The following is a 23,305-nucleotide window of genomic DNA, read 5'->3' on the forward strand; positions in this document are numbered from 1 at the left end:
AACTCAACATCTTCGTGCCTTAAATCCAGAAACAAATATACCAGTACTAGCCTCAGATTTAACATGAAATCTTTAACAACTTGTACACCAACAATCAATGAACTCAGCACAGTCAGGAATCTAAACATACCTTAAAAATAAGTTCTGGGTTTGAAGCTGCCACTTCTTCAATGTCGACACCTCCCTGAGGGCTGCCCACCAGTACGGGACCATTGCAAGACCGGTCCATAAGAATGGCCAGGTAGGTTTCCCTGGAAATGTCCAATGCTTCAGCTACCATCACCTACCACATTAGGGAAAGGCAAAAGTCAGTCAGCATAAAACTGAGTCCCACTTAGAAATCTAAACAAACTTGTTACACAAATCAAACAGCTTCATTTTCAGGCTCTTTAAACCTGGTGAGATTAGAGAGCTCTGCTTTCATGGTACTTAGTACCCACTTCCACATCCTTAATTGATCCCGTTAACTTGTTCAAGTGACAGGCATTCTGTCTGCCTCAGGGAACCTTCCCACTTTATAATCTTCTTTTCTTCTTGAGAAACCCTGACACTTAAGAAAAACTTCAGGGAAGCAGCTGTTATTTTAATTTGAGACATTAACAGTACATATATATTACTACACTGATTTTTTCTCAGATTGCACTGGTAGAAAACCAAGTTTGGTTGCCAAAGAAGGATTCTTTTTATGGTATGTCTGATGCTTCATATGTTTGAATACTTCTGTCTCTTGGATCACTGTATTTTTATTTCAATTTATACCTTCTTTTAAATTACAAACATAAACCTTGCTTGTTAAAAATAATGCAAATGATACTAAAAGTATATAAAGGAGACAGTGAAAGCAGCCCCTGCTGCACATACACACCCCTTTGGGCCTGAGCAGTCAGGGTGATTATGAGTCCATATGGAATCTTTGTGATAATCAGAAAAAGTCACCCCTTTCTCTATAAGCACATGGTCACATGCCTGACCATGACTGGGCAGGAAGCAAAGTGGATGAAGGATTTCTTTCTCAACACACTGCCCCAGTCAGGCGTCATTTTGCTCTGCACAACCTCAGCGAGGGCATAAAGCAGCCCTGCCAGGAAAAAGCACTACTGACTGTTTACATTTTTTCCTGTATCTGCAAGCATTAGAGTCATGGAAATATCCTGCACATGGAGGCGTAGTACATACACTTGAACGTCTTTCAGTTTTTGTTTTTAATCTTAACATGACAACTTGGATTGTAGAGCATCTTCTCTTTTCACTGTGACTACATAGTACATGTTTGTCAATTTCTATTTGACCATGCCCCTTCTAACAGATATTTATGTGGATTTCCATGTTTTTAAAATCCTACTTCAGCAATTATTTCTGTACATATATTTTTGCTCAGTTGTTTTAGTATCTCTGTGGACAAGTTATCTAAAGGTAAAAGGCTAGGCTTTAGATCCTTCATATTTAAAATTTTGATAAGTACTATCAAACTACCTTGGAGAGAGAGGCATACCAACTTATACTCCCAATAAAAATAGTACAATATATCTTGGATGCTTTTTGAAAGAAAATAAGAACATTTATAAAGAATCCGTACTGGAAGTGAAAATAATAAAAGCACATACATTGCTTTTCCTAAAAGTAGTTCAGTAATACATTTCACACAACTGTTGTAGATTAAGTAGCATAAGATTTTAGCTACCCAGAAGCCACAAAACCATTAATTTTTAAATCACATGAAATGGGATAAATATATGATGACCTAGAAAGCCCTAATGTAATGAATATAGAATTCCTCTTTTCAAACCTTTAAGGAATTTATCAATACCTTATAAGAATAAAATATCTTAAAAGGGGCTTTGTGGTGATTCTTTTACTGGTAGCTCAAGAGTAGGTAAGAAATGGTTCTTGTGGAGTTCCTGCTGAGGCTCAGTGGTTAATGAACCTGACTAGGAGCCATGAGGTTGTGGGTTCAATCCCCGGCCTCGCTCAGTGGGTTAAGGATCTGGCAGTGCTATGAGCTGTGGTGTAGGTCACAGATGCGGCTCAGATCCCAGGTTGCTGTGGCTCTGGTGTAAGCCAGCGGCTACAGCTCTGATTAGACCCCTAGCCTAGGAACCTCCATATGCCCTGGGGGCGGCCCTAAAAAAGACTAAATAAGTAAATAAATAAATAAGAAATAGTTCTTGGCAAATGGCCTTAGGCTTTTCATAGAAGTGTTTCTGATTTTAAGTTCACTTTCTAATACAGAGCTTTTCTAGTGAACAAGATTTAATAACTTTCGGTAGTTATTCTGAGAAGCAACATTATAACTTTTTAGGATAAGTGTCATTCAAGAGTCCTATTCTTAATCTTCTACAAGTGTTGACAGATATGTGCTGCATCCCGTCAAATTTCTATTTGTAAAGACCAGCTGCTGCCTCAAATAGCTCCTGCTTGGTGGAAATAGCCTATCACTCCTGAAGAAAACATTCCTAGGAAAATGATGATTATCAATAGGGTAATTCAAAATATTTTACACAGAGACCAGTGTTTTGACATTATAATGCCCTCCATATTACCCAGGGTGTCAAAATACTTTAGGGATTGTTACAGAGAGAATCTAAATGTGCTCCATGAAGACTCATGCTTTGAACAATTCAGATACATTTCAAAAATCTTCATCCATGACAGACAAACAATACCATCAACACAGCCTTTTTGTGGAGTCTTCCAGTATGGAAAGTTTTTTAATGCACTTTCCCTATTTGACTACCTGGTTTGGTGGGTTTGTTTTTGTTTTTTACATCATGCTATTCAAACTTTAGTCTGTGGACGTCTACCTAGAGCAGAACTATTTGTAACAGGACCATGCTCAGATAAGATTGAAAGTATACTCAGCTTTTGAGCTAGCCTCATTGCAGAACAGTAAGTAACCATTACTGGCGCTGAATCAAAGAGCACTCGATGGGTGGGACTGTCTCATCTCCCTGATTACTATTCCAAGGAACTCACCGCAAACACATCGACACAGATTTAGAAAAAAAAATCTGATATGTATTGGTGTATGTAATGTGCTTAAATAGCTTCTCAAACAAACTTAGACATCTAAGGCTCTTGTAATCTAGGGATGTCTGATGCATGTCCAAGATTCCACAAGTAAAAAAAAAAATGCATGTTCCATAAAGTCGTGTGTAATGCTGTTGTTACAGAAATGTGCTAATACACATTTTACAGAGAAAAAGGACAGAAACAATTATCTAGGTGGTAAGGACAGAAGGAAATTTTACTTTCTAATTTTCCTATTTCTGTACTATTGGGATTTTTTACATATGTTTATCACTTCTGCAATTAGAAAAAAACTTAAAAAAAAATAAATCACTCTTGTGTAACTGGGTCACCATGTTGTACAGTAGAAAAAAAAAATAATGTACTGGGGAAACTAAAAAAAATTAAATGACAAAAAAATAAAAATAAAAATAAAATAAATCACTAGTAGTTTCCTGGCAATTACTCAATTCACAAGAATGTATTTCTCTCCAGTATTTCAGGAATCTATCTAAAACTAATTTCATGCATATCTTTGGTGTGAATCTTCTTTGTGTATTTTTATATACTTTTTAACGTTACCACAAACTCTATAATCTAAAAATCGGAGTTCCCATCATGGCGCAGTGGAAATGAATCTGACTAGGAACCATGAGGTTGTGGGTTCGATCCCTGGCCTTGCTCGGTGGGTTAAGGATCCTGTGTTGCCGTGAGCTGTGGTGTAGGTTGCAGATGCAGCTCGGATCTGGTGTTGCTGTGGCTCTGGTGTAGGCTGGTGGCTACAGCTCCAATTAGACCCCTAGCCTGGAAACCTCCATATGCCATGGGTGTGGCCCTCAAAAGACTAAAATTAAATTAAATTAAATTAAAAAACCTATATGTCTACATACAATGACAAATTCCTAAAAGCTACTAAACATGTCCTCTGAAAATTTTTGAAAAAACTATGCAGATAAAGGCTCATAACCTGCGGGGAGGTGAGGAGATGCAGGAGGCCGAGGAAGGGAACTAGCCTGACTGCACAGTTCCAAAGGCAGGGTTCCTAACAGAGGAAAAAAGGCCTACCCGAGGAAAAAAAGCCTACCCGCCAGCATAGTTCCGAGGGCAGGTTTAGAAACAGGGAAAAGGGCTTACCCTGTGGCATAGTTCCGAGGGCAAGTTCTAAAAACAATGAGGTTCATACACAATGGAATATTACTCAGACATTAAAAAGACCGAAATACCAGCATTTTTTGCAACATGGATGGACCTAGAAACTATCATGCTAAGTGAAGTCAGCCATACAACGAGACACCAACATAAAATGCTTTCACTGACACATGAAATCTGAAAAAAGGACAGACGGAACTTCTTTGCAGAACAGATGCTGACTCACAGACATTGAAAAACTTACGGTCTCCAGAGGAGACAGTTTGGGGGGTGGGGGGATGTGCTTGGGCTGTGGGATGGAAATCCTGTGAAATCAGATTGTTATGATCATTATACAATTACAGATGTGATAAATTCATTTGTGTAATAACAAAAGAAGCTTAATTAAAAAAAAAAATAAAAAAATAAAAACAATGAAGCTCACCCGCTAACCCAACAACGGCAACAATAACAAAATGAAGGCTTTGCACGACAGTGCAAGAATAAAATCGCTTCTTGGAAAAATCAGTCTTTCTTGTTATTTACTTATTATTCAATCTTTCCTGTTATTTGTTTTTTATTCTTTGTTATTTTCCTATATTGTTTTGTGACAATAAAATTGGAACAACAAAAAACTGGAACAGTAATCAAATAATAAAAGCTTCACTTTGGTTGAATTCCCCCTATTCAGATCTAATGTAGGTAAAAACAAAGTATTCATTAGTTTGTTACAAGTAAGAATAGGTTTTAGAGTTAGGTAATTGTGTTATATACAATAGGTTAAGAATAGGTTAGACATACATGAAAAAACATAATAATAATTTTGCTTTTAATGAATTTTGTAAAAAGCTTTTAAGTTTTAGGAAATTAAGTTGCTTTGATGTAAAAAATATTTTCTCATACTGACCCCTGATCATAACGCTTTGAAGTTTTTTACCCTAGGTGTTAATCTAAAAATGAACTTTGTTAATGTCAGATTCTTATACCTGTGACCTTTCTGGCTGTTAATGATTAGCTTAACATAATAACAGGTAGCAAACACAAGATGCTTTGTACCCAAACTTCCTATTTTTATCTAAATTTTTTCCCCACATGATGTTTTGTGCCCATTATAGTTTTACATGATGTATTGTATCCATTGGTTTTAACTAAAATCCTTAGAATACAATGTATATCTATTGTACCATGTAATCTAAAAGTTTAACTTTTAAAAATATGATCTAAGCACTGTGAGGTAAGTTACAATTAAGCTGCCCATATAAACTGCTATTTATGGTAATAAAATTTGAGCAGTCCAGTGCCCTGAAAGAAGGGACAAAGAGGCTGTCTCCGTGTGCATCGCCGACATTGTCCATCCCCATAGGGATACCCTGGCAGGCTGGAGCTGGACTCCAGCAATAACCAGCTTAAAAAGGAAGTAAAAGTATGGTGCTAGGCCAAAATAAAATAAAATTAAAATTAAAAAAGTCCCTTTGAGATTTAAGCAGTTCTTAAATCTACTGGAGTGGCAGTGGGAAAGGGAAATAAATAGCCAGAACAAGTTTTGTTTGTAGACCTCCTTAACATGAAGAAAAGCTTTGCCTTCTTAAAGTGAGAGTGAATGACCCACTAGTATCCACACCTCCTTCCAACTCAGAGACCATTTTGAGGCCAAAAAAGATGCTCTCATGGTTGCGCTGAGACTCAACTGGTTATTTTTTTTCCCCCTGATCATATCAAAAATTTTCTACACAACTCTCTAAAAATTAAAAGCAGAATGTACTGCCTCTGTTTTCCCAAGCATGGCACACTGGTGGAGATTATCATCTGCGATTCAGTGTCCACAGAGCAGACAGCTGCCTCCCCAAAATGCTGGGCCATAATTCACTGTCACAATGTTATGATGGGGCCTTCTAACCATCTGTGTATCCAGGGTCTGGGGCGTGTGACCTGTGTAAGCTGTACAGGGTCTCAAGCTCACAAGGTTCCCACTCTTGGTTTCTGGCTTAATGTTCTTCTGTACCTGATTTGAAATTTGAACAAGTGTTTAATTTGAAAATCAGGCAGCCAGTTCAGGTGCCTCAATACACAACAGGTTCCACCAAAGATGAACAGACTGAGTGAGAGGAGGGCAAGTTAGCTTGTGGCCTCTGCCCTGCCACTCAGCAATTTCATGGCTGAGACAGGCCACTTTACTTTGGGCTTTATTCTGTGTGTGTGTGTGTGTGTGTGTGTGTGTGTGGTGTAGGTGTGTACATGTGCACACACCATACACATTTAGGTGTCTCAAAACACCTTATTAATACAAAATATATCCAGTGATAACAGTGGCTCAAAATGGTAATAATCTCAAAGTAAGTTGTAGTGGCACTTAGAAAACAAATGTAACAGGTATAATATAAGGTATATATATATATATATATATATAGGATGTGGGTGGGGCAGCAATGGAAAGAGAATGTCCCTCACCAAGTATAAAAGCAGTCACATCAAACTCTTTTCAGCACTAAATGGAATGTGTCTGCGTTCTGACAGAGAAAAGTATTATTTCAATCACTCAACCCTAGCCACCGTTACTAAATGCTGGTAACAAACACAATTACTACTTTAGAACTCTTTTTATTGCTCCTTGAAGTCATACCACACACTAAACAGATTTTATGAGGTTTGAAAAATAAAATGTTACACTGCCAAAGTGCATTACTTCATTAGATTCTGTCAAAACTGAAATATGATTTTCTTTTCTTTTTTAAAAACATACACAGAATATGACCAAAAACAACCACATTACCTTGTTAACTTTCACACCTTCTTTTGGAGTTTGTTTTGTTGCTAGATTATACCCAATCATCTGTTTAGCCAACTGACCCACAACTTCAGGGCTAAGAAAAAATGAACAAGAGAGAGAGAAAATAAAGTCAATGTCTATGTTGAAAATCAGTTTAAAGCAGAGTCCATATTACATCCTCGTGTCTACACTGCACAGCATCCACCCCCACCTTTATAGAACCCATGAGGCTTTCTGCTTATATACTAGCACTGTACCAGAGGCTCACTGAGCACAAAATATATATGAATGAATGAACAGAAAACAGAAAAGCAAAGAAGCTTACATATTACCTTTGCTACCCCCTCCAAATAAATGATAGTTACAGTAGAAAGACAATGCTCAAATGCATAACAGACCTAGATAAGAGCAGAATAACAAATACTGGAGAGTGGGCAATTTGGGAAGTAATGACCAAAGAGGGGGGTAGAGGGAAGGGATAGGATCAATGTAATTAATGAAAGGTATGTGACAAGAGTTAAGTGTTCATTGTGGGGAGACCTGGGAGATAAAGCTGATCAGACAGACTGAGATAAAGGAAGACTTAGACATCAGACAGGAAGGACCACTGATGCCACAGATAATGGCAGGTTCTTCAATAGGAAAGTGACATTATGGAAGGTTCTTCAGTAGGACAGTGACATTATAGAGGCAGCATTTAATTTGTAAGTGGTACCATTCCCAACATTTACAATGAATCACTGATTGTCTAGGACAGAAGGAGTGGCAAGTCTTCATTAATGAGTGAAAAGAAAATAGTTTTATGAGAGGTGAAGGAAAACAAGGGCACTGCCAGAGCCCTCTACCTATAAATTATTTCCTTTATTTGCTACCTCCTGCTCCTACTTCCACCCCAATCCTCTTTCTCAGTGCTCCTTTCAGTCACAAGCAGGATCTTCCATAACTGCTTGGCCCAAAGACAAAGAATTAAAACCTCCAGGCTTACTCTTTTGTTAAATGAACACCTCCTTTCAAACCGCTACTGAAGACACCTTTTCCTCTTCCTCCAGCTAAGATCTGGGCTTTTAAAACAATTTCTTTTGCATCTGCAAAAAAAGAAAGAAAGAGAGAGGGAGGAAGAGAGAGAGAGAGAGAGAGAAAGAGGGAGAGAGAGAGGGAGAGGGAGAGAGAGGGGGGAGGGTGAGAGGAGAAAAATAAAGAACATCCAGAAAGAACTCCCTCCGAAAGCTCCTCCCTCCCGAAAGAAAGAAAGAAAGAAAGAAAGAAAGAAAGAAAGACAGAAAGAAAGAAAGAAAGAATCTAGAGTTAGTAGTTGATTTAAAATTCTTTTTTTTTAACAGCAAGGGAAGTGGTAATGACATAACTTCCAAAAGTGAGTGGTAAAAGCTCTTTCAAAGCAACTTTGAAAATGAAGGCAATAAAGAACTTCAAAAAACATCAATGCACCTAAATACAGAGTCTGTTTGTTGAGGACATTCAAGTATTTCTTTCCAGTTTAATCTAATAGTCAACCATCTCAAGGAAGTGAAGGCATGTATTCCCTTACTCTTTTGAGTGTCAGAAGATGCTAAATAAATCCAGGCTGGAGGTATTAATCTTATTGCATAACAACACTCCCATGTGGCAGGGGCACCAATCTGCCAGTAAGAGGAGCTAAATACCTGCTAGTCACCTGAGATGCCAAAGGGAACACTGGTTTACATGGGGAAAAGCTTTAAAGACAAGATGCAAAGGGAGTATTTAATAACTATGTTCTTAGAAATCAAAAGTTTTCTGAGCAGCTGTTACATATATGGGCTGGGTAAGGGAGGGGAAATGTATTGAAATTAAAAGTAAACAGAATTTTTTAAATGTTAGCAGGGTAACAGAACATGCAGAGGAAAGTGGTTGTGGAATCTTTGTTTTTCAGCATACTCAAGGAAAGAGTGAACAGTCTGCTCTTAACCTTGGAGACCAGAGTCATAAACTCAAATATATTTATGGGCCTGGCATGGAGCAGCCCAGTGATAGAGACGGGGCCCTCAATCATCAGGAATGCTCCCTACCCTACCAACAAAAAGTAAAAAAGTCAGCACCCAAATCAAATATGTTTAATAAACCAAATAGTACACATCTTCAGGCCACTACTGAAATTCTCTGTTTGTGATTCAGTTTTGTCTAAAATCAGAGAACCCTATTTCCTATAAGGCCACAACAGTTTTTTGGCTCAGCACACCAGGTTCAGAATCACAGATCCAGGATTTAATGGAGACTTCATCCCTTGACCAGCGGTATGATACTGAGCAAGTTACTGAATGTCTCTAAGTCTCAGTTTACTCAATTATGAAATACTGTTGAGAGTTGTTTTAAGAATTAAATGGGAAAATATATGTGACTATGCCAAGAGCCTACAAACTTATATAACTAATGAAAGATTATTGCCAAGATCATGCCAGGATCAGTTAGTCCATTTATTACGTTTGTATACTGTGAAGAATCAAAAGGGTTATTTCCACTGGTGTAGAGATGATAAAAACTGTTGGAATCTGTCACCATTCATATGAGTAAGGCCCAGACATGGTTGGTTGGGTATTTCAGCTATTACTGTTATTGCCATTGTTAGTCATAGGCAAGCAGGCAAACGTTCAAAGAGAAGGAGTCATAGGTTTTCTCACGAAGGCCATGAAGAACTATGGAAAGATTTGACACTATGAAGGCACTAGGTAAGACAGTCACTCTCGCCGGTGGTTATTATTAGATTATTAATGGATCTTTATTTGTTGGTTTTTCTTATATATTTACTCACATTTGGAAAATCAAGGTTCATCTTCTCTCAGAAGCAAACAGAGCTCTTTCTTTGCTACTCTCTATAACCTCTGGATATGAACCATCACAACATCAGTCAAACCATTTCTTATAATAAACAGGTTCCCATCAAATTGAGTAGAAGACAAGCTACAGTGGCTGCTCATTATCACAAACTCACCAGGAATGGAACCAAGTAAAATGAATTTTTTGCATATTTAGGCTACTGTATGTAAGAGTGGTAGTAAGAGCAAGGACTGTGCAGTATCACAGATTTGAGTTAAAATCTCCAATTCTGCCGTTACTTTATTTATAGAGAAGAAAGAGATTCAGAAAGGTAAAGGTAACATGGCCATCTGTAAAATAGTCATAACAAAATCATGAATAGTTTTCAGATAATGTGATGAATAAATGAAAATAGTACATAAACTACCTATCTCAAAGTCCGGCACATTTTTAAAAAAAAACTTTTTTGTCTGCACCTACCACAGTGTGGAAGTTCCCAGACCAGGGATCAAATCCTTGCCACAGCTGCAACCTATGCCACAGGTGCTACAACCCCAGATCCTTAACTGGCTGTACCACAGAGGAACTTCCATGGCACATTTTTTTAAAAGTCAAAATATGATAGCTATCATCACTATAATCATTTTCAGTAATTATGCAAGAAAGTTGACTACAGAAAGACATTTCCAGTTTCTCTTTTGAAGACATCAAGTGGAAAAAACATTTTTTTGCTATCTGCTTAAGTTTTTAATTGTGATCACTTTGAATTCTTTAAAAAGGAAAACCAGCATTCCATTGCCATTATATTTTTCATATCCTCCTCATCCAGAAAAAAGAGATGCTCTCTTCTCTTTCTAGCAGCAAAACTTGAGAGCCATGCAGACTAGCTAAATGGGCTTGTTAATTAGTATTACAAAGGCTTGATTAGATAAGCTTTAGACACTAACTATCAAGATGCAGAAACAACTATAGCTCAATAAAGTATTGTCAATTATTCATATCAACATTGATCATGTATTAAAGAACTGATTCCATGCCACCCAGCTGATAGACCAAGCAATCACTTTGAAGCCTGTGAGTCACATAGAAATAGAAGGGTGGAGTTCTCACCTTGGCTCAGCGGAAACAAATATGACTAGTAACCATTAGGGTGCAGATTCGACCCCTGGCCTTGCTGTGTGGGTTAAGGATCCGGCATTGCTGTGAGCTGTCGTGTAGGTTGCAGATGTGGCTTCTATCTGGCACCTGTGGCTGTGGCATAGGCCAGCGGCTGCAGCACTTATTCGACTCCTAGCCTGGGAACCTCCAGATGCCGTGAGTGTGGCCCCAAAAGACAGGAAAAAAAAAAAGAAGAAGAAGAAGAAGAAAGAAAGAACGGAAAGAAGGAAGGAAGGAGAGGAAAAAGCAAAGAGAAAAAGAGCATGAAAAAGACTATCAAATCTAGGCACATCTTCTGCAACTTATACCCCAGGTCAAAAATAACTATTACAATCATCTCTTCTGGTTAGATCTCAAATGCTAAATTAGTATAGCAGGTCAGCAGCCCAAACTAAAACAAGTTTTTCCCATCTTGAGAAAAATTCACATAAAGAAATTTAATTCCATGTGATTATTTACTCAAAGTGTTTAAAATTGGGTGGCCAAGTCCTACTGAACAGCAACTAGTCTTTTCATTCAGTATTTATGAAGTTGATTTAACACAATGTCACTGTTGCCATTTTATTTAAAGATCTTATTTCTCCAAAAATTTACACAAATTTCTGTTTATTACTTTAACCTTATCTTCCTGTTCTCAAACAGAATTGCAAAAGTATATCCCATACAGGAAATTCAATTTTTGTGTGAATATACAAGATAATTGAATGGTATTTTAGCATATAAAGCAAAAAAGAAATGGGGGTGGGGGGAGAAGCCTCCTTCAATAGATTTAATATGGACATGGATTATACCTAAACATTGATAACCATATTACTGGTATAATCCCAGTGGTTGCAATTCCAAATTCTTTGCTCTTATCTGCTACCCGTACATGCAATAACCTAAATATGCAATACATTCACTTTATTCTGTTCCTTTCCTGGTGAATTTTTGATAACGAGCAGTGATCACAGTAAGGTTTCTACTGGGTTTGCTAGAAACCAGTTTAGTATAATTCATACATATTTTAAGAGAAAAAGCACTGTAAGAGACATATTTGATAAACTTAAGACATGTAAAATTTTAAATAACATATCACTTAAGAGAACGATATTTACAGCCATTAAGGAAGCCTAACAAAACCTTTACACCATGGTCTTGTTTCACTCTATTAGCTGCATTAAAATAATGCTTTCTCACTGTTTTCCTCTCATTCTCCAACACAAATGTTAATTACAATAATACAGTTTTATACCAATTTCTGTATTTCCCCAAAAGTCCCAAGCCAGATAATACACACTGTTGGACGTATTATCAAATCCAAAAGAATAAATAAATTATTAAGGAAAGCATAACCTAAACAGAATAAATAAACATTTTTAACTAGACAACCTTTGTAAAACTAGTTCACTCTGTTTTTCAGAGATGGAATTCTGAAAATATATTTCTGCAAAATAATGTTCACAAGACATACTTCAGAACTAGAACACAAGTGGACTACAGCAAATGTCTGAAAATGCTAATGAAGAATATCAACAAGAGGAGTTCCCCTATCGTGCCATGGCTTAAGGATCCAGTGTTGTCACTGTATCGGCTTGGCTTTCTGCTGTGGTGCAGGTTCAAATCCCTGGCCAGGGAACTTTCATGTGCCACAGGTGTGGCCAAAAAAAAAAAAGGGAATATCAAAGAGTAATCAACTATCCCTTTTTAATTGCAATATAATTTACAATGCTGTGTTAGTTTCAGATGTACAGCAAAGTGATTCAGTTATACGAGAGTTCCTTGTGCTATACAATAAGATCCCGTTGGTTATCTATTTTATATACAGTAGTGCATATGTTAATAGCAAACTCCAAATTTATCCCTTCCCCTCAACTCTACTTTTTAAACAGTTTGGTGATGAACCAAATATTTATATTACTGAGCTGATTTTTATTCAGCATTCTCTCTTCCAAAGTATAATACTTTCTAAACACAAAATATATTACTCTATATACCAATACTACAGTGAGATGACTACTACCATGATCAGATACTCTGAGTAAAACAGGAGCTTCGGGGGGGAATCTATGATTTCTAGGATTCACTGACAAACAAAACTGGAATATTCGGTTTTCAGTGTAATGCACTGGTGTGATTTCTAGCATAGTGATCACCTTTCATGAGAATTGATAGAACTCTTAATCGAGAAAGTTAAAATCATTTCAGATTTACCTATTACTGGAAGGCAAGGAGAAAGGGGAGAGGGAGGCAAGAGAAGAATTGAAAGATACTATGAAAAGATGAATCTTAATAAAGAACATACAATTACAAGGTGATAATGGAGGCCTAAATAGCAATTTCCCAAAAGAAATGAGCTAACATTCCTGTTTTCATTATGACCCCAGAACCCAAACTTAAAAGTGGAGAATTACCCATCTTCATCCATTGCTGTAATATCTCCTGTAGACTGAGTCCTATTTCCTCAAATTGTGACTAAGTCGATCGATGTGAGTAATGTAATACTGCAATGACTCTTTCCACATGTCTGACGGCATCTCTGAGACTAAAACAACTATTTCAACTTTCAATAAGTCTGACATGGGCTCACAAAGGATAGAGAATTTCAAACATATGAGACCTCAGACTAAGCCATTTCACCAGCAGTCACATCTCTGGATTGAATAGAATTGGAGATACTTGGCTGTCCATCAGACTGCTACCCATCAAAGATTTAAATTACACAAGCCTAAAATAGTGATTTAGAAGTATAAGATGGAAGTAAGACAATCTCTAGGACAGAGGTTTGGTGATATGAATAGGAAGTCATCCTAGGGAAACATGATTTCACAGTAAAAAATTATTTTCTGATAAAAGCTTTTATGTAAATTTGGGGGGAATGGGGGGAGGGGTTCTTTTTTTTTCTTTTTTCTTTTTTTTTTTTTGGTTTTTTAGAGCTGCACCTGTGGCATATGGAAGTTCCCAGGCTAGGAATCTACACCACAGCCACAGCAATGCAGGATCTGAGCAATGATGCGACCTACACCACAGCTCACAGCAATGCCAGATACTTAACCCACAGAGGAAGGCCAGGGATTGAACCCGCATCCTCATGGGTACTTGTTAGGTTCTTTACTGTGGAGCCACAACAGGAACTCCTAAGTTTTAAATCTTAATTTCCTATCAAATATGGTAGCCAATTAATTCCACATTTTCTAAATAATTCCTTCATTTGAATACTGTGGGGGCATGATAACACCCATTTGAATAGTTTATTGATTATAAAGAAGATAGCAATATTTTCTTATAACAAACCACACTTTCATTTTCAAGGGAATCATTTTAATTTCATTTCCTATAAAAATTCCTAAAGTTTGATAAATCATTGGGGTTTTTTGCTCTTTCAGCCATTTCTTATTTACAGTGTGTTTAATGCAAATCAATTCCGTAACATGAGAAGTTACTACGAATCAAAGCATAAATACACAAACGCAATATACAATCCAAAATAGATGTACAGCATTCAGGTATGAAACAAAAGGGAATGTTCATTCACATACACAGTAGCTTCAGATCTGTTGGATGTGATTGTTCAGTGCAGGTCTCTAAAGATCAGGGTGAGGGGGAATGACTTTGGTTATCAAGACTATTGTGGCCATGTTCGATTCTGGAACATCTAAGCATCAGTGTGTGACCATGACAACAAAAGACTTTAGGGAGTGTCTAATTTTAAAAAGGTTTCTGTGCATCGAGGCAGTTGTGAAAAGATTTACTTTCTAAATTCGAGCCCACTTTAGGCTTACTTCCAGTTTCTAACTATCTAAAAATACTGACTGTTATCAGAAAGTGTTCCAAATGTGGCTATTCTGATTCAATTTTTTTTAAAAAAAGTATTTACAGAAAAGAGTATAAAAGTTTTTCTGAATTTAATATAAGCAAGCTTCCAGTCTTCACTTTACAAATATTTGATTTACAGTTTGGCTCATTCACATGAGCCTTTCTAATTTCAAGATTTGTCAAATTTACCTTCAAAACAGATCTTTTCTTTTCAGATCTTTTTTTTAAACTTTAAAAAGTACTCTAGACGTGCAGGAATAAAAAGCATTTTGAAATTAGTTGAGATCAATGTACTATACTTGGTTATCCATTTAGCTAAATGAATCTAGCCCTCTTATTGAATAAGAGTAATTGATAAGAATACAAGCCAAATGTACTCATTATGCTTAGATTTGGGGGAGATTCCAATCCATCATTGCCCTGGCACATGTCATTTACTACATAAACAGTCAAACATGTCAAACCCAAAGCCCCAGAGGAAAGAGTTCAGTTCCCAAGAGAACAGTGAGAGCTTATCATAAAATTTTATCTTGAGTACATTGGCATTAAATTAGTACTGCTGAAACAGTACACTCAGGATGTACAGTAACACTTGGAAGTTCCCTCTAATGTACATATAAATAGAATCATGGAAACTTTCTATATTACCTAATTATGTCATGATCTTATAAATTTAATGATCCAAATGAAAACTGAATCTCTGTTCCCCATTCCGTTCTTTCTAAGATAAAAATCTATTCTCATTTTCAAGGTAGAGTTTTTGTGTCCATACTTCTTAAGCCACATTTAAGGACATCATCTCTTAACTAATTTTGGAGGTTGTCGCTCTTCATCTTGCACAGGAAACTCCAGCAGCAGATTTAATATTGGCATTCATCAGCTAGTCAAATCCTTCACACACTCTTCAAACCAATCAAATTTGGGATCCTCAGCATTTTCTGTCAGTAAAATTAGGTGTGGAATTAGCAGATTCATTGAATGAAGACCTGTTTTTTTATTTTCTTTCCTTGTCACACTGGATGTTTAGAAGACATGTGAATTAGGTTTAGAATATGGGGAAGTAAGGATATTTCTTGGCCTGAGTCTCTTAACAGTAGAGATGTAGAAGGGAGACCGAGAGCACAAAGGGACTGGCTGTTGACGGCAGAGCACCATCACTTGCCTTGGTAGTGGCATTCGCTGGACTAGGGGTGGCTGAGGTATTCTCGGTTGAGTTACTTGAAAGTGTAACAAGAGGTGTTTGATTTGAATAAATCTGCGTAGGTAAGAGCAGTGCCAGTAGTAGCAGTCCCAGTCCGAGCCTGGCCACCATGGCTCTGCCCGTTTCCGCTCTGTTGGTGCATAGCACATCTCACTGGATGTGGGCTGCAGAGGACCACTGGCTTTGGGCGGGCGCAGGCAAGGTGAGGATAAATCATTGTTTTTCCAAAGTGCCCTATTCTTAAAAATAATGTATATTTAATGCTACATTATAGGCCTCATTAAAATCTATAATGATAAATTAGTTTACTCTTCAACTTGTCAATGGTGTTATTAACTGCTTCCATAATCATTAATACACACTTGGTTGGTGATAAAAATTCTAAAGCTAGATAATAATTACCTCCAGAAAGGCTCAATTCAGTTATAATATCTTATTCTTTCCATAAGTTAATATATATAAATCAATCCTACATTTTGCCTATTAAATTAAAAGATATATTTCTATAGGAAAGGTTAAGGATAGAATCTCCTAAGGGTGATGGCAAAAATAAAGTGACCTTACTCAAGCACCTGCAGCTAATCAAAAAATGTCTAAAACTGTAAGATTATAACCACAGGACATTAGACAAATCTCCTGAAGTCACTTGAAAAATACAATTTTTCAGAACAAACAAGTTTCTTTAGAAGAAATCTCCAGAAATCTCTACTCTGTTTTATGTAGATTAAAGTAGGGATTAATGATATATATGAATAATAAAAATATATCTGTAACATTTGTAACTTTACAATAACCTGGGAACAGTCACAGATGATGAAAAAGCATTTTTGAACAACAATAGCATTTCTACAGTATTTTGTGGTATATTTGAAAGAAAAGAATGATAAAGGAAAGCTAGCTATTAAAAAGTCATATTTTTTTCCCTGATTTTTAAGGCAAAGGTGTGTCCAGTCAGGATTCAATAAGGGAAGCAGAACAGAACCACTGTGAGTTATGGAAAAGGGGTTTATTATAGGAATTACTGCTAAACTTGCCGGAGATGTTGAGAAAGGGAAGATGTGAAAGGGGTGTCTGAGGATCATAGGAGTCACCAACTAGCCCATCAGAGAAACCAGCATATCCAGGAGCTGCAGAGGATATGAGACTTACTGCCCAGCATCGCACAGTGGGTTTGGGTCCATGTTGATCAGCATCAAATTTAGCAGTCAGGAAAATAGCTAGACATGAAACACAAAAGATCAAGGGCAATTTGGACCCTCTTGCTAGCATGTCTACATCTGCCTATCACCACATCAGAGAGTAATGGCTGCATTCCAAGTTATGTATAAATTCCAAATCTGGTCAACTCGAATTATACAGAGAAGGGGATTCTGAGTTACAAGAGTTCCACCTTAACCAACCTCACACAGTATGAAGTACAACAGATGATTAAAAAAAAAAAAAAAGTGTCTGAAGTCAAAGCCCAGAACTATTGCAGGCTCAGAATTAACAGCTTTGACGTTTTCTTGAGTGGCTTGGAAACCTATCCTGGCCCAGGGCATATTCCTCCTGCAGTTGCTGACAACTGGAAACTACTTGATAATAGAGAAATAAAGGGGATCTCTTGTTGATCTGAACAAGTGGTGATGAAGAAGGGGGAGGGGGAGGTGGCAATGCCCAGAACTAATATGAGAAAATAGACTCACAACGCTTTTATTTTCAGAGCCAACTGGAAAGACCATGAAATTTTAAATGAACGTAAAATACACACTGCCTGTCTACACCACTGTTTAACAATGTTTCTTTCACTTTCCACAGCAATACTACTAGTGCTCTGATATCTTCCACCTTCATGACTAGAAATCTTGTCCATTCCTATTTTCTCTCATATAAGTCAATTCCTATATGTGGCCCTCATCTAGTGAGAGATGTTCACATACACTACCATCTGGAATCAGCTCCGAGGTCTGTTTGCTGTCCTCATTCTGACACCCACGGTGTACTGGCCACACCACCACCTGTTTCCTCTGGGCAGAGAAGACCCTTCAGCTTCTCACAAGTGGCTCCTTTCAGGGGAGCTTCTTCAGGCCCTAGGGAGAGAGCTTTTTTCATTTCAGCCAAGTCTCTATCCCAGAGGATATAGTCTCCAGGGGAGTCTCAGGATCAATCAAACCTGATACTTCTGTGCCCTCAGAGCCCTCAGAGCTGCAGCCCCCGCCACCCAGCCTTCCCCTTTCCTCTCTCACGGAGATTTTGCAAGAACCCCCCACCTTTCTAACCAGCTCTGCTTTTTAGAGACCCTTTCTCCAGACAGGTTCTGATTTCCCAGTTATAGAATGCATTTGAAATCCTTCTCAGGGACTCTGGAGCCCAATGCAAATCAAGGAATAGTACTGGGCATCTGTTTCATGCTTCTAAAAAATTCATGATGGTTAAGAAACCTGGAACGTTCTAAGACAATTAGGAAGTCCATCTGTCCAATGCTCACAGAACATACTTTAGTAGAGCAATCATACTTCTGTAAAAATCAACTAGACAAACAAGGATTCTCAGTGCACTGCAATGATAAAAGGAAACACAGAAAAACAATTGGAATGTCCATCAGCATTTGGACATCTGAGCTTAGATAAAACAAATTTTACATATCCACATGATGAAATAATACAATACTATATATCTACTAAATATGATTAAGTATATCTTTATGTATAAACATGAGAAAATGCCCAAATACACTCTAAGTTTTAAACTGACCTTTAAATTAATACTGAAAAATATTGGAATTCCTGTTGTGGCTCATTGGATTAAGAACCCGACATAGTATCCATAGTGAGGATGCAGGTTCGATCCCTGGCCTCACTCAGGGGTTAAGCTGTATACAGGTTACAGAAGTGGCTCAGATCCCACTCTGCTGTGGTGTAGGCCAGCAGCTGAAGATCTGATTCGACCCCTAGCCTGGTAACTTCTATATGCTGCAGGTGCGGCCATAAAGAAAAAAAAAAAAATTCACATTCGTGGACAGTTATACAGTCATAATGAAATATAAATGGACAACAGCCAAATTATTAACTGAGGTTATCCTAATGGGGTAGGAAGGGATATTTTAGGTAGAACATTAGATTTTTTCATTACTTATTTAAATTTTTTGCAATTATCATGTGCTATCATAAAAAATAAAAATGAGAATTTAAAAATGTGAGATATGAGATAAATTTAGGCACTATATATAGTGGTTTCTCTTGAATACTGGAATGTTCCTTTCTGTATCAGCCTTTACTCTATGAGGTCAGGGATGCCTACACTTGAGGAGGCCTCCAGAAAACATCTTCAAGAAACATAGCTCAACATCTTACAACATGATCTCCTAAAGGGTCAGGTAAGAAAATTCAGATTTGTAGAAAAATGTTTTGACCTTTTAAAACATCTAGTGAACACCTTTGGGAATTCAAAGATTAAAAAAAAAAAAACATAGTCATTGCCTTTCAGAAACTTAAAATCTACTGAAGGAAAGAGACAAAAAAATTACTTTAAAATATGAATGCTTTCACAAGTGGCAAGAAAAGTGAGAAGGGGAACAGTGAGAAGGGGAAATAGAGTCAAGTTAAGCAGGGCAGGAGTCGGGGGAGAATCAGAAGAGCTGGGAAGAGAACAGCTAGCTGTGAGTTCTCTAGGTAGATAAAGCTGGGAAACAAAGATGAAAGGGGGTGAACAGCTAAGAAAGGCTACTTTGCTTTTCTGTCTATACTTGTTCGGCTTAGTTACCTATTTAAATCAGAAATCAGTATAGCATCACTTGAAATAAACTAGTTGAGCATGCCAAGGATTTAGCTCTCGAATTTGTTATTTCAGATCTTCAGAAAACCTCTACATATTAAAGTTTATTTCTCTACATTTAAGAATAGCATGTAAGTGGGAAAAAAAAAACACATTTATGGTCTTTTTTAATTTAGTTATTCTGCCCTAAGTGCTTTTAAGATCTCCAATAATTTTATCACCGTGGTTTTTAAAAAGCCTCTAGTCAGGTATGCTCTCAAACAGGGCTATGAAAGCTCCCAAGGGGTCAGTGAGATTCAAATGAAGCAGTAGTTTAATCAGAGTAAAGTATATATCCATCCCTTCTACGCTGCAAATAAACACATATTCCAGACTTAAAATGTGCAACCATTCTAAATGCCAGTGATACAGAATTCTAAATGCCAGCTTGGTGACAATGCTATAAAAGAAACTCAGGAGGCTTTTATTTTCCATTTTAAAGCGCTAATGGGTGGATGACACTCTGGAGTTAAGTAGAAGCCAAGAATGACCCAGCCCAAGAGATGAAAGATCTCAGAACCACCTTCTCGTGATACACACATCTACTATGGTCTGGCATAATTTGTAATGTAGCTTTCAAACTGCATTGAGTTTTAAATTACAATGTCTTGCTCTTTTATTGCCTGTCCTGATCCATTCATTGTGTCTGAAATCTCAGTCTATTGCTTGAATGTTAAACACAGGGAGGAATTTAGATTGCATCCTGGGGAATAAAATCATACAATTTCAGTTAACTGGGAAGAGTTTATACTTGGCTGACTTTCAAGGGTTGTAAAGGCCTGAGAAAGAGTTACTTTTTCCCTTTCCCATTATGACAGCTTGTTTGGTTTTCTTCCTTCCTTTATTCCCCCCTCTTCTTCCTTCACACTTTCCTTCCTCCTTTTCTCCTAATCTTCCTAGTATTGCTTTCAACTTATTTAAGAGCATGTTCAATTATATTTATGATAACTAACTTCAGCTCCAACAGATGAGTTTAAACAGCCAAAAAAGCTCAGGGATGACTTCAAATTTCACCTCCCATCACACCTTCTTAAGAATCACTCCCAAGTAAGGAATAATACATTTAAATCCCTGAGAATTATAGCACTCATCATCAACCTGATCTATACCTGACCTCAGAAACCACAAAACCTGGACCTACTTTCTTGGACTATACTCAGAACAACCTTTCTGATTATCTTTGAAATATTCAAAATAGGATGGTCTCTTCTGGGACTTCCCGCATCTTTCTAAAATGATGCCTGATTTGAACAAAAATCCATACTGGAATGAGGCAGGCCAACTGTTTTACACAGGAAATTAAAGACTTAACAAGCTAGTATGCATTTTACTTCTTGGGAAAAAATCAGTAAAAAATTTTTGAGTTGAGTCTAGAATCATTAATATCCCAAAACACAGTAAAATACTTAGGAGCTGGCATGCATACCTGGTAAAAATAACTGGCAGGTTTTAAGCAGTTCTCCAACGGTATTAGTGCGGCAGAAAAATCAAAACCTGTTTCACACTTGACCAACCAAGCCAGCCTGTATGATTTCAGCCTCTGAAATCCCTATCATTAGGAGACATTTACTCTCAAGATTCGCATATCATTATGGCAGCTGGAAAGCTAGCAGATAAGTCTATTCCTCCTACACACTGACTCTCCTTTTGAAATGTGGCCAACATTTGTTCTATATCCCACACTCTTCCTCACCATCATAGTTTTTGACTCTTTTCACCTTAGTTTCCACCAGTTTATCAGACATCTGGAAGTAAATAGCATACCCAAAGAATTACCTGCAAAATTCCTTTCATCCCTCACTGATGGTGCCCTTAAATACAGCTGCAACTTTTTCCAGGTTCCTGACCCTTTCTCTTTGCCTCTCAGCAAGTGTTTGAAACAGGCTGTCGTAATGCATAAACATGACTCCACTGTGGGGAGGGAGGGAGACGTTACTAGCCTAGAAGAATTTCCCAGGACACTTGTCCATAAAGCTAAAAACATGATAACCTCAAAACAGGATGGCTTAGCCGCAAAGGAAGCAATTTTTATGATGAATTAAATTAACATCGACTCAGGAATGCTACAGAGTCTAACAAAGCAGATGCCATCTCTCCTCTGAAGGGCCTTCTAGTTCAAAGGAGATGCCATGCCAAGGGGGAGCCACAGTGCTGGTGAGGGGCTCTGTCATACTTAATGCCCCTTATGCCATCTCTAGCGTTTGTTACTACTAAGGGTACAGGCAGCGTGATGCAGAATGAGATTGCCTCAATCCCCTGAAAATTACCAACTGAGAGTGCCAGGCACATAGTAGGCCCTCAGCTCACAGTCATTCATTTATAATCATCACTTCCTTCACATTGTGAAATCATAATCATGGTGTTTGCTGTGGAATAAGATTTGTGCTAAGTGTATTAATTATCCAAATAACTCCACTGAAGTTGAGTTATCCAGAGTCACACAGCTAGCAGGAAGCAGAGTCAGAATACTTGAGCAAGAAAAACAATTCTAGAGACTGTTTTAACCCCTTAACATGGAGCTCATTATTGGGTCTTTACCTCAACATTTTGTTATTAAAATTTCCAATCATATTATAAAAAAGTTGAATAATAAGTAAACATCCACACACTCATAACTCGGATTCTACAGCTGCGAACATTTCACTACATTTACTTTATCCTATAGCCCTCCATCCATCACAGCACATCTTATTTTTTACGCATTTTGACGTAAATTGCAAATATCAGTGCAGTTGCCTTTAAACTCTTCAGGACTCATATCAATAACTAAAATTGATACCTGTTTACAGTTTCTTTTTTGGGAGAGAGAAAATTTATATACAGTGAAATGCGCAAATCTGATGTACCATTCAACAGGTTTTGACAATGCACATACCTGTACAAGTACAAGTCAAATCTCAATCAAGGAAAATATTGTTTGCTAGAGCATATTACAAGAGTGTCGTTAGGACAAAATATTTAAATAAAGGAGTTCCGACAATGGAGTCTTTTGAGTCTCTTACTGAATCTTCACTGAAACTAAACATAACCAAATATTAAATTCTTACACCTTAGCACAAAGTTCAATGTCTGGCCTACCATATGCCACCAACAGATAGGCAACCATTCAAACGAGTGTAAAAAGCAATCAGTCCCCACCCACCCACCTCCAAATCAGAATCCTGTTTGAAACATTCCTAGGTCAGAGTCAGAGTTATGCAAAGTACTGACATCGAAAGGGATTTTTTTAACCAGGAGCATATATATATCTTTATGAAAACAACTCGTTATTTTATAACATGAACTTCTTCACCACTGATATTTTGTAGGGAAACTATCAACAATAGCTGTGCCAAAGGCATTTCCTTGCAACATGTATGTCTTGGTATTTTGGCATTTTGGTGTGGCTATTCCATTTTGAAAGAGAAAGTAATTCTCCTGGGGATTCTCAAAGGCCCCAGAAAAGCCAGGATGATGTTTGGAGCCTTGGTCTGATGATTAAGTAACGGAGCGATAAAAACGATCTTTAAGTGATGGAATGATCTTTAAACCTAAAGCTTTTCTAGGCTGTCAAGTCACTGTCAATGGCCTGAAGCTTAGCAGTTGCAACTTGAGACTTTCCATAAGCTTCCAGGGTTTGGGGAGGAAAAAAAAAAAAAGAAAACATTTAGAAGATAAAAGCCGAAACA

At 37.5% G+C, this 23,305-nt stretch overlaps 1 protein-coding gene across 1 annotated transcript in view; it reads right to left on the reverse strand.

Moving 5' to 3' along the window:
- SUCLG2 (succinate-CoA ligase GDP-forming subunit beta) overlaps positions 1-23,305 on the reverse strand; it is a 262,823-nt gene that overhangs the window by 126,546 nt on the left and 112,972 nt on the right. Inside the window, exons 3-5 of the mRNA XM_047778950.1 lie at positions 7,887-7,986; positions 6,905-6,995; positions 131-283 (exon numbers count right to left, since the gene is read on the reverse strand). Coding sequence (XP_047634906.1) covers positions 131-283; positions 6,905-6,995; positions 7,887-7,986 — 344 coding nt within the window. The remainder of the gene's footprint in view (positions 1-130; positions 284-6,904; positions 6,996-7,886; positions 7,987-23,305) is intronic.

Source organism: Phacochoerus africanus, chromosome 1, assembly GCF_016906955.1.
Source record: "Phacochoerus africanus isolate WHEZ1 chromosome 1, ROS_Pafr_v1, whole genome shotgun sequence".
Classification (NCBI taxonomy): Eukaryota; Metazoa; Chordata; class Mammalia; order Artiodactyla; family Suidae; genus Phacochoerus; species Phacochoerus africanus.